At 39.7% G+C, this 12,556-nt stretch overlaps 1 protein-coding gene across 2 annotated transcripts in view; it reads right to left on the minus strand.

Annotated features, from left to right (window-relative positions):
- Nucleotides 1-368: 368 nt before the first annotated feature.
- The window catches only part of cwf19l2 (CWF19 like cell cycle control factor 2), a 28,883-nt gene continuing 16,695 nt past the window's right edge, over nt 369-12,556 (minus strand). For both annotated transcript variants that reach the window (XM_083984374.1, XM_083984373.1), the window contains exons 10-19: nt 10,588-10,702; nt 9,414-9,515; nt 7,232-7,360; nt 6,474-6,611; nt 2,751-2,963; nt 2,372-2,488; nt 2,072-2,227; nt 1,881-1,961; nt 1,121-1,222; nt 369-753 (exon numbers count right to left, since the gene is read on the minus strand). In XM_083984374.1, the coding sequence (XP_083840500.1) occupies nt 613-753; nt 1,121-1,222; nt 1,881-1,961; nt 2,072-2,227; nt 2,372-2,488; nt 2,751-2,963; nt 6,474-6,611; nt 7,232-7,360; nt 9,414-9,515; nt 10,588-10,702 (1,294 nt within the window). In that variant the 3' untranslated portion in view covers nt 369-612. The remainder of the gene's footprint in view (nt 754-1,120; nt 1,223-1,880; nt 1,962-2,071; nt 2,228-2,371; nt 2,489-2,750; nt 2,964-6,473; nt 6,612-7,231; nt 7,361-9,413; nt 9,516-10,587; nt 10,703-12,556) is intronic.

Below are 12,556 nucleotides of genomic sequence, written 5' to 3' on the forward strand. Positions count from 1 at the left end.
AGGTGGGCAGTTGCTGCTCATGTTGCTGTAAAACTCATCTTGCAAAAAATTGACACTGAAATTGTAATTGTCAGGTTATCTACACTCAGTCAATAGCAACCTGTTCCATTTACAGTTGAAGAGAAATGCTGCTGTTACTGTTGCCTTAAATAATTCATTTTATCAGTATGTCATGTCTATTAGACTTTTGTTCGTGTTTGATCTGGAAATCACTATTTGTATTTGTTGTTATGTTTAGTGGGGTTTACACAAAATGAAAATCAAGTCAGCCACAGTAGATTTATGAAAAATATGCAAATGTTTGAAAATTGAAAAAAAAAATCACAGTGAAATATCAAAGAGTGTTTAAGTTTTTACTTTAATATTTAGTATCAATACATGATAAGGGGAATAATATTTTGGTTTTTCAGTGTAAAAACATGGCGATTTAACATATGAATAAGAGCTGACATGAGGCAAAAATATTCTCACAATAACAACTTCTAAATTTGATATCAATGTCTCAATTTACAGATTCAACAGTATCTGCACCAGACTAACCAAAATGACCCCACCACAGTGTGTGTGTGTGTGTGTGTGTGTGTGTGTGTGTGGGTATGCAGGTGAGTCCAGTTATCCCTCTGCCTTGGTACAGTCATATGGTTTCCACCCTTTAGCGAACTGCAAGACTTTTTTCCTCTGATCGTCAAAGTTCTCTCTGATCATTTTCCTCCAACGTCGTGGCTCCAAGTCCATCATGCCTCCGACCACTTCCTGTGAGGAGAATAAATGATTGATCATTTTGAAATACAGATGTAATGTAAATAGAATATAATAAGCCTCAGAATCATTACAATGCTGGGCTGCAAGAACAACTCAGTTGTAAATTGTGACTATTCTGATGCTGTTACCATGGACCAGATGATGATTTATCACTAAACTGTTGTTTGGTTGTGTCTGACATGGGAAACGTATGCACTGAATCCTATGCAAAAGTAATGTAAAAATCAGGCAGTCATAATGTAGCTGCAACCCACTGTCACATATGCACAGTAAAGTCTTGAAACTGCAGCAACTTAAAGAAAAAGAAAAGCATGACGACGATGCATGAGGTGCAGCAAGCTAAATACATAAAACTGACCTTGCCAAAATAGTGGGGGAACTTCTGTTCATTTTCAATGACATGAGCAAACCCTCCCTGGAGTCCAAAGTCAACAGCAAAGTAAGGCAGACCTCGAGGAACCTAGAGGGGCAATACCCAAAATATTTAAAACAATTAACAAGGACAAGTGAATACAAGGACAGAAAGGAGAGGACAGACAGAACAAAGGAAAGTCAAGATGCTGGGAAAGAAATAATAAAATATAAGAGAAACCAAAGGAAATTAGACTAGAATCAGTTGTATGCCTCTGCCACTCAAGACTAGTCTCAGGACACATTCCCATTTATCCAGAATCACTTGAGTGATTGAGTCCAAGTGGAAACAAGAGGTTCCACTGTGGAGGTCTAGATATACTACATTCACAATGCCAAAATCATGTTCATAAGGTCACAGTGACTTCAACCTTTGGCCACCAAAGTATGTCCTTGAGTCAAAGCAAAAAAATTATGTTGAGACATTGAAGATATATTGTGTTTACGGGGCCAAAACTGCAGTTTGTGAGGTGACAATGACCTTGACCTTTGATCCTTCCAAAATTTTCTCAGTCATCACTGAATCATTGATGAATGGTTGTTGACAGATTTGAAGAAGTGTTGTCAGAGCATTGCTGAGATATTGAGTCGAACAGACAGACAACCTGAAAACAACACACCTAGGCTCTGGGTGTCTTTGGTGTAGAAACATAAAAAGAGACTGAGGTTTGAGACAGAAATATAAAAAGAAGATAATAAGAGCATACAGCATGACGGATGTCTTTTGAAGAGAGGTCAACAACTTTCTTGTTCATGGCCCATTCCTCATCACACTCCATGATTGCTTTCTGGAGACATGAAGAACACACTTGACATATATATATTTACATTTTTTTAAGCAGTCAAACCAATTTACTCATTTCCATTTTTTGACTGAACTGTGACAACACACACAGACCTTAAAGTATATGGGAGCCATATCGCCCAGCTCACGAGGCATTGGGATACACTCTAGGACCATGTGCTGTCTTCTGCGTGGGTTCATGTGTGTTTCCATGAACACACAGTCCAGCTCCTGGGACTCAAACATGCGCACCAGAGCACCGCGGAACAGCTGAGGACAGCAAAGCAGCACAGAAGTGAACTCACACTCATTCTTGCTCAAAGTAAACTGTGAAAAACGTAGGTCGTATTTAGTTCTAGTTATTTGTACCACCACTTTTAAACAGCAGTTATAGGGGAGCGCTGATTGGCTAACCTGCATCTCTGACCAGATGTCCTCGTCCAGAGTGGTGGCAGAGCAGTGGTGCTGGAGAGGACAAATGAGACAGTGGCCCTCTGCCATTGAGACTCCTGCAGGCAGGCTCAGGTACACCTGGACACAAGATTACAGGCATAGAATCAATAAATAAATACTGAATCCTCTTTAATAAAAAAAATTAAATTACATTTTGGTTTCCATATTCTTCTCTAATAGTAGACTGATTGTGACAGAATTAATTTTGACTGCTGGTCTGACAAAACAAGATGCTGACACACAACACCTTTGGGAAATAATGGCTCAGTTAAGAAATAAGTCATTTCAGCACAAATTTCCTCGTAAAATCTCAAAACTGCCCACATTTACGATCCTTTACCTTGCTTCCGATTGCCACAATGAGGTGTTTCTGGAGCTCTTGGCTGCTGAAGCAGTGATGACATTTCTCCATGGAGGCAGCCAGCCTCCTACTGTCCCCAATGGCTTTGCTCCTCATCCTCTCCTCCTCCCTCCCCTCGCCCTCCCGCTGCGCCGCACTCGACACAAACATGTCATCCAGCGTGTAGTTGTCGCCGTCTGTCTTGCCCATCATCTGGAGAATGGAGAGGAGCGGAGGGAGCCATGAAGACGACAGGGCGCGACAGGCAAGACAGAGAAGAGGAGATGGAGTGGAGGGGGGGGAGAAGGTGAACAGTGTTAAACACCATGTGATCATTATGAATAACTCTCTCTGCAACAAAAAATGACTATTCACACTCTTTGTCAAAATTATTTCTGTGGAGAATTTCAATGAATTATAGGTATGTAAAATGGTAAGCACACTAAATGTAGCTTCCATTCACATTTCAGGCTTGAAACAAACCATTCTACAAAGGCACTTCTTCTATAGAGATAACCAAGTAATGGTAATCCTTTAAACTTCAGTAGAGACACAGACTGTCCTTAGAAACTAGCTGGTAGCTTCACTAATTGGTGTATGCAGGTTCCACAGCACATTCTGTGTGTGTGTGTGTGTGTGTGTGTGTGTGTGTGTGTGTGTGTGTGTGTGTGTGTGTGTGTGTGTGTGTGTGTGTGTGTGTGTGTGTGTGTGTGTGTGTGTGTGTGTGTGTGTGTGTGTTGATGTGTCTGAACTGCCCTGCATGTAAATCTGTTATTGTGTGTTATAGCAGTGTGAGGCAGGATACTGAGTATCTACTGTGGTGTTTCTACGTCTGAGTCTTGTCACCATAGCGACTGGGTAACAGGTTGGAGTGTGTGTGTGTGTGTGTGTGTGTGTGTGTGTGTGTGTGTGTGTGTGTGTGTGTGTGTGTGTGTGTGTGTGTGTGTGTGTGTGTGTGTGTGTGTGTGTGTGTGAGAGAGCGAGAGGCAAGTATGGCTGAAGTGTGTGTGCATGACTCGCTGTGTAGGACAGTGTGTGAGTGAGAGTGAAAATTGGATTAGTTTAGTGACAGTGTGGGAGGGAGGGTGTGTGTGTGTGTGTGTGTGTGTGTGTGTGTGTGTGTAAATGACTGCACATGTAAGTGTGGAGCAGCACATGCTGCAATGGTCCAGTAGCAGACAGTATTTCTGTTTTACACACACCATTACAGGTACTCTCACACACTTACATGTGGACTAATTAGTCATAATATAGTAGTAATAAATCAACATCCACACTGGATGGAATGTGTTTTTTCTTTACATAGGCCTCAGCTAATGATAAATAGATACATTTAATTATGATGCAATCTAAATTATAGATTGAGAATGGAGCTTGTAGCGGGAGCGTGGATGAGATTAACATACAGTATGTCTGGCACAATACTCATGTAATATTCAGAAATGTCCCACACCAAACCTCCAGACATTCCTAGTGTGCTAATGAGCCTCTGACCAGTGGATAAAACTGGAGAAATGGTCCCTGAAAACAGGGTGTAATCCTTAACAAAGATTGATCTACCTGCAGATACCTGCAGTACTGAGGTAAAACAATCTTGTGTCCACACAGCAGAGGGACACATATTTGCACATTCCTGTTTGTGGATGCACATTAATTATTGATAAATGTCAGTGTTTTTACCGGCCACAATAAAAGCAAAGAGCAGCAAACTGGTAAACGTGCATGAACTTAAGTTTGATTGCACCAGTGGGACACTGTGTGTTTGGGTGATTCATTTCTGTAATATACAAAATAAACTGTCAATCATCATTTCTTTCTGTCCATTCAGCGAAGCCATGTGCCATGATTTTTGAATGGCAGATTAATGAAAAGTTGAGGTGAGATGAACCAGCTCCAGTGATGCTTCTAAGCCTTTAGCTCTTACTCTTTGGTAAGATAAAATGGACACCTACATCAAAGAGGAGCAGCCACACCTCAGTTTATCTCATAATCCACACCAATGAAGATCTTAACCATTTGTGATTATTCTGTCACTTGCCCTACGTCAAAGATTCACCTACTTTTTCCAGTGTACACAGTGATAGAATGAAAAATATTTCTAATATGGAGAAGAATAATACAATGATGTGTGTAATTGTATTTGTTAATAAATGAAACTTGGATGAAAATCCGACCATATTCAGAGACAAATTTAGACATAGATGGAGGTAATTCCAATGGGTTCATTTACTTTTTTTCTTACCACTGTATAGCTGTGATTAGAAGTGGTATTTATAGAAGCCTTGCCATGGTAACTGTGGATGTATTTTTAGTGCCACTCTTTGTAGGTGAAGAACGTGTGTATTTTTACATACACATGCAAGTGCAATGAATATATGAGTGAGGGGCAGCAATTGTTTGTGTGTGTGAGAGAGAGAGAGAGCATGTGTGTGCGTAAGCAAGTGAGTGAAAGTCAGAGAAGGAAAAATCATGGCCTGAGCTAAAGCGTTTGTCTTTTCTTAATTGTCATGGCAACCCCTCCATCCCTTTGTTGTTCGTTAATGCTTCCCTGTCATACATGTACACACAGCTGTCAGCTGGATTGTCACACTACTTGTCCTTGTCATATTCCTACCTACAGAGAGAAGATGTAAACAAGTGGAGGAGAGAAGAAGGACAAAGGAAAGTGAGTCTCAGCTCATGGAAAAGTGGAGTCTGACACAGACACACACACACCTGTGACACCTGTGACTATTTCAAGCACACGGTGAAGGAGAGAGTCGCACAGACAGACGAGTAGATGTAAAAAGTAGTAGTGGAAAGAAATGGATAATGGCACAGAGCCAAATTCCTACCTGCCTGACAAAACGTCTATCCCTTTCCTCAGCTGAAGGGCAGGTATGACACTGATCCTTTCCATCAACACAGATCCACACTGCAGCTCTGCAGCACTTAATGTCTACCTTCATCCATCTTTGCTCACAGTACTTTTGAGTATTGGCAAGGATACATAACCTATAGATCTGTTTTTCATTGTTTGGAATTTTCTTTTAGGTGCCCAAACTTTAGCCAATTAGCCTTTAACCATTAACCAATCTAAATGTTTACTTGTTAATTTGGTGTTTGGTCCATTTCCAATAGAGTTGGTGATCCCAAATTTTGATTTTGATTGCTTTATGCATGCACCTCATTACGATCATTAATAGCTTAGTTGTCAAATGACTCATATTTCTCGAACTCTTAAAAAGAAAATCACTAATAATCACTAACTTCAATCCTTTGTCTGCCATTAATAAAGTGCATTTGTTGCTCTCAATGTTCTTTTCAGCAACCTTTGCATGTATTGTTGTAATTTATTAATTATTCATTAAAATACTGATTAAATATGATCAAAAAAAAAACTATCAATCCATCAATTATCCACATTAGCTATGAGAAACTACAATATCTTGACAAAGGCCACACTGTAAGCTGAGTTCACCTGCCTTATTTAAGTGTGCCAACCACAGGTACAAACTGTTCTACCCTACACTGACTCATTATTTTTCAACCAAGTGAAACTGCCGAGTCAAAAACACATACACTTCTTCTGTTTAGGCTTCAAAAAATTAGTAATTTGCCACAATGTAGAGAACACACCAACTCTGATGCACCCAAAATAGTAATTATCAGTATCCTAAGGTGTCATTCACATTGCCAAGTTGAACTCAGCACCACACAGTGGTAAAACTTTTGTTTTCTTACCTTGGCAGCCATTCGAGAATAGAGGGCATTCTGATCCTGTGCAGAACTCATCTTCTCCCTCCTCACCATTTCCTTCAGACCAACATTGTCATCATCCTGGAAATAGCGCACGCGTTGCCCTTCAACATGGGTCTCAATCTGGAGAGAGAGGTGAAGAGAGACTGTGTGAAAAAAATGAGTCGAGGAAAGATAAGGTGGTGAGGAATAAAAATTATCTGGAAATTTGGGGAGAAAAAAGAAAGCTATGTTTAAAACCACTGAAAAGGAGGGATGACAGAATGGGAGACCAAGGACAGTAAAGGGACAGGAGGACGGCTATTTAAAGTGGGTGGACTTAACATCCTGGAAAGATAAACTCTGTCTCTGAGCTGTCCATTTCTGTCCATCACACACAGACTGATCATGAGGGAAGCAAAGGGTGAGCCAGACGAAGGAGACGAGGCCACTCTTTGCATTTGAAATAACCACTCTCTCATAACAGAGAATGGACTGGAGAGCTTTGTTTACATTACAAACGTTTCAGCTCAGAGTCAGGTCGGGTCCATGCTCTCACTACGCACCCCGATTAATACCAAAGGACAAGAAAAGCATAGCAGGACACAAACATCTCATTTGCTTCTAATCACCTCCATCTAGCAACCAAAATTGCAGTAGTATGCAGAATCCTCTCCGTCTTCTTAGGAGCTGGTTTTCTTTTACTATTCTAAAGCCCTGTAGAAAACTTTTATACCAACCCCCCTCCATCCCTTTTTCTTTACCGGTTTCTTTTTCCGTCGTCCTCCATGGGGCTCCTGAGGTCCGGAGGGGGCATTTACTGGCCAGGCCCGACCTGATGGATCCGTTCTAAACAGCAGGAGCTCCTGGTCTGCAGTGGAGCGACCCGGTTCCTGGCAAACCAAAACACAATCAGGTCAGTATCATTTCTGTTTGTTTTTGTGTTCTCCCAGAAGAAACAAAACTTTTTTTTAGTCTATGAGGTAAGAAACCTTGGCTGTCATATGTCAGGTCAGAAAGTTCAATCAGGTTGTGACCCCATTTGTCAGGGCTCTTTCTAGGTCTGGGCAATATCCAAAAAATAATACCATGATACAGTAGTCTAGTCCAAATATCACAATATATAATATTATTATTATGCAGCATCATACATGTTATATCCAGTGTTACAACATGACCCAAGCCTCACTCCATCAAAATAAAAATATCTCACAAGCACACCTTAAATAACCTGGCTAATTGCAAAGAAATTGTACTTCTTTCGAGTCACCTGGTTGGATTATAAATGAGAAAGTGGTCATGTTTTTGTTGGATAAAAAGAAAGAGGACTTGACTTCTGTTCAAAACTTCCAATAGCCCAATAATCTGCTGCAAATGAATGCTCAACACAAGTTTGTATAGTTCCAAGGCCAAAAGGTTTGCTTGCTTGGAGCAGTTGAAATCTGAGTCACAACTGTAAAAAAGGACACTTTATCTCATCATTTTATGTAACACTCACTTAAATAGTTTGTCGGGAGATTGACCTGATTCAGAAAAAAAAAGTCTTATGTAACCACAGCCGGTGTCTTATTAGATAAAAGACTGGACATAGAATGACAGGTAGAGACGGACCAACAAGAACACGGTGGGAGTAAGAGAGATGATGTGAAAAAAATCGATGGAAATTGAAACAGACAGTAAGATGGACTGTCAGAACTATGATCCAAGAGAGATTGAAGAATACTTTCTTTGCTACAGTCAGCACAGTTAGGCCTCTCAAGGGTGCACATGCAGTGAAAAAACACAAATATATGAAAATATGAGGTAGGCAGGCAACAAGAGTCAGAGCACTGAGTGATGAAGACAAGCCAAAAGTCTCCCATAGCAAGACTGGAAGGGATCCCGAATGAGTGCAAATCAGCGACACTCCATCTTTAGGAGGGCTGAAGTACCTCTCAGTTGATAAGTGCACTAAAACCTAAGAATTATTACATTTTCTCTGAAACCCCACCAAGGATTTCACTGTGGTCTTGTTATCTGAACAGGACGGCCTTACTTGAATTTGACCTAACTTACAAACGTGCACGCATGCACATGCATACACACTGAATGTCCTCTGGTAGGAAAGAGTGTCATCAGCACTAAAAGACATTTGTTCCAGGAGCAAGACATAAAAGTCGAGTGGTGAGGAGACTTCAAACAAACAAATTCAAAGCAGTCAGATGTATCAGCAAAGAGTTTGGTTTCATCTCCAGACAAGCGCATGCGCTTTTCTTGCCTGCTGCATGATGGTAGACTGCATGTCTGCCCATCTCTCTATGGTGTCTGGACAAATTTTGGTTTGTAACCATAGGGGTCGTCGGAGGGTTAAGATTAAGTTTTATATAACCTTGAGTGTGCTGATCTGCATTTAGTCTATGGGAGGAGGAAAAAGAAAGACCCAGCCAGCAGACAAATGGGACACAGGGAGATTCAGAATGTGTCTGAGTGTGCGTCGGGGGAAGGGCTGAGAATCTGTCTATTCCTGTGTGTGCATGTTTTTATATCTGTATATATGTCCAGTTCAGGATGTCATGCCTGTGTCTGTTTAAATCTGCTGTGTGTCTGATCCACAGTTCAGTGAAGTGTGCATCGGTCAGTGTATGTGTGTGTGTGAGCAAGTTGGATAGTATATAGTAAATCAAGGGGAAATAGCACTGTGTAGACATCTTCCCAGGGGAAAACAACTTTCTGGAAACAGCAAAGGAAGTGGAGAAAAATATTTCCAAAGAAGTCCTATCTGTCCTTTTTTAGTTAAAGAATTTGCCAAAAGCGTCATAAAATGAATGCAGTCTAATACAAAGGCCTGCAGCAAATCCTTCATGAAGGGTGCAACATTTAACTTTGTGGTGATTCTGAAGTGCTGTAAAGTGTCTGATTATTTTTTGTTATACGATAGACAATAAATAAAATACAAAATCTACGGACCTGGTTTGAATTAGCTGCTTCTTGTACTTTCTTCCTGGCAGTGTGGATCTCTTTGGCATTCCGTGCCGCATCCAGCTGTGATTTCAACTTCTCAACCAATGCCTGCAACACACAAACACAGACTTATTTATATTCTGCATAACCAACAACAATTTTCGGTGACACCTGATGTCTTTACAGTGTTCAAGTAAATATAAAAATAAAAATTCTTTGCAGACATAAGAGTATAAAAGCAGGTTTAAATGAATTAATGGTTGAAGTTGGATAAGAGATTTCAGATAAGAGGTTTTTAGGCAGAACACAGTAAAACAGAAAAACTACACTCAAAATAAATAAATAAATAAAAAGTATCTGCCTCAAACACATACACACAGAACCTCCTATGCCATACTGCCATGACAGATATCAATACCTCTATGTACATGTACAGGTCATGAAAGTGCACAACAGTTAAAGGCACTTAACACGCACTAACACACACACACAAGAGGTTTGGGAATATTGGTTTGATTGCTTTGTCGTGTAGGGAGATGCTGGCAGTCAGGCTGATAACACTCTGGATTATTGGTGTGACCGTGTGTCTGTCTGTGTGTGTGCGTCAGTGCGTGCGCATGAGTGTCTGTGTTTTGACAGACAGCCTTTTAACACTCTCAATAAGAGTTCCCAATACCACTCTTAGCATTGACACGTGAAGACAGAGGGGGGGAGTTAAGTGCACAGATCAATGGATGCTATAAATTAATGGATCCCCTGATGTGCTCTTAAATCTACCCAAAGGGGGAAGGCAATGTGTTGAGAAAAAGCAAATCAACTGCCACTTAACCCATAAATCTAGAGCTACTTTAATGCAGGTCCAGCCTTCAAAGAGAATAATAAACTATAATAATAAAAGTTATTGAAAGACATTTATTTTATCACATATATACAGTATATCACTGTCAAGTGAACATGTTTAACAAATACTTGTTTGGCAAGAATAATGGTGGACTGCGTATGAATTATTGTGTTGTAGTTATGAACCAGTTTTATGTAGGTTTATATTGTGTTCTGTGAGTTAATCCTAAATCTGCTTATTTAGCCCAGTTTCCACAAGTCCATTAATAAGTGTTGTACATTTTATAATTTCCACTGGAAATCAAGGAGACTAAGAGCAAAATAACATGAACCTACTCACCGTTTTGCCCATGATCTCTGCCTTCACCAACTGGCTACCCAGTCTGTTCATCTCCTCCTCTGACATCAGGGGAACCTCTTCCTCCTCCTCTTCTTCCCCACTTTCACTCTCACTTCTAAGAGGAGAGTTTGAAGGGAAGAGAAAAGCCAAGAAGAGAAAGGGACAATCAATTTTTTTTTTTTTTTTAACCCATAAGAACCCAGACCCATTTATCCTTGAAGGAAAATTAAATGGGGTGAAACACAGACCAAGTGGAATGCATGGAACACATTTTTGAAGTTTTTTTTGAAATAGCGCCACCTATTGTCAGAGATCTGGAATGTTGCATATATGTCACATCGGGCGTTTTTGGTAACTTAAATTTTCACTTGAAAATAAATGGGCTTGACATTTTCTTTTGCTCTGTAACACAAATTTGACCTTTTATTTGCATTTCCATAACATATATCAAAATTATAAATTTGCTGGTTACTATTTACACCTTTTTAAGACAAGTTTCACAACAAAAAAGGGCAAACACTATAGAAATGCGAATATTGCCTCATATTGAAGGCTTTAACCAGTTACTGAAGCCTTAAAAGCTGTGCAACCACAATTTTCTTTCCAACTACAAATACCTTGGCATCTGGATGGACAGTTGTCTTAATTTTAAGCACCATATCACCACCCTCATTGCTAAACTAAGAACAATACTTGGCTTTCTATACAGAAATAAGCACCGTTTCCCTACTCACCACAGGAAAAAAATTAGAGACACAATTTTTTCTCAGTTTTAGAGTATGGAGATGACATCTATGGAAGAGCTGCTAGTTCCACTTTGATTCCACTGGATGCTGTTTACCACTCAGCCTTACATTTCATTTCCAATGATTCATATAATACTCATCACGGCACTCTTTATCAAAATGTCGGCTGGTCATTTCTGACAGTAAGGGGACAACAGCATTGGTTTTTATCCATTTTTAAAGCCCTGTCACAGTTATTGTCTCCTTATTTATCATCTCTGTTAACTATGCAATCACAAAACATTGGTACCCACTCACAGAACTGATAGTTGGGTCATATTCCATTCGCCAGAACTGAGCTGGGTAAAACGTCCTTCTCTCACAATGCACCACATGGGACCCTCTCTCCCATCAGTACAGCAGTCCAGAACCCTTGTCTCAAACCTGGTTCATGACTGTTTGACTGTGTTAACTTTTCTTATTTGTTTCCTAATATTTTCTTATGTAAACTCTCATTCTTCTTTGCTGTATTTGTTGTTCTGTAAACAACATCTATTGCACGTCTGATGATCGTCAGTACATCCTGAACACTGTATCCTATTTTGTTACAAAAAATACAGCAAAAAAGCATAATTACATTAATATGGGACCAGCATGGGATACTAAAATCTTGTTCATTTACTGAGAAGAGTGTCTCTGCTAAATCTGTGGTTCAATTTCCGGACTGATATATAATTTTATTAAATATTGATTGAATTTGACATTATTTTTATGTTAACATTTTTAAATTATGTTTTAAATTGAACAACATAGAGTATATTAATTCAAAATACCTGAATCACCTAATTTAATTGAGCAGTTCTTTCCCATTTTTCTCATTGTGACATAGGCGTCACATGGTATTTTTCCTGACTTTTTTAAGGCTAAGGCCCGATGTGACGTATATGTCACAGCAATATTTTCTTAAGTTGTTTTATATGAGTTTCTTCAAAAAATGAGGTCAGAACAGGTTAAATACAACAAGGGACATGTTATAAAAGGATTTGCATTGTGAAATGGGTGGTGGCTTATTTTATTGACAGAAAGCAAGCTTTTTAAAAGTAGCTGCCTCTGTGAAATGTGCCAACTCTGCTGGCCACCATCTTGGAAATGTTGTCATGGATAGAGAGATTCACAGAGAGTCATGTGACTGCACCAGGATGTTGAGTAGATGTCACTTAGGGACTTCATGAGTTAAAAGTTCA

The sequence above is a fragment of the Trachurus trachurus genome, assembly GCF_905171665.1.
Source record: "Trachurus trachurus genome assembly, chromosome: 13".
Lineage (NCBI taxonomy): Eukaryota > Metazoa > Chordata > Actinopteri > Carangiformes > Carangidae > Trachurus > Trachurus trachurus.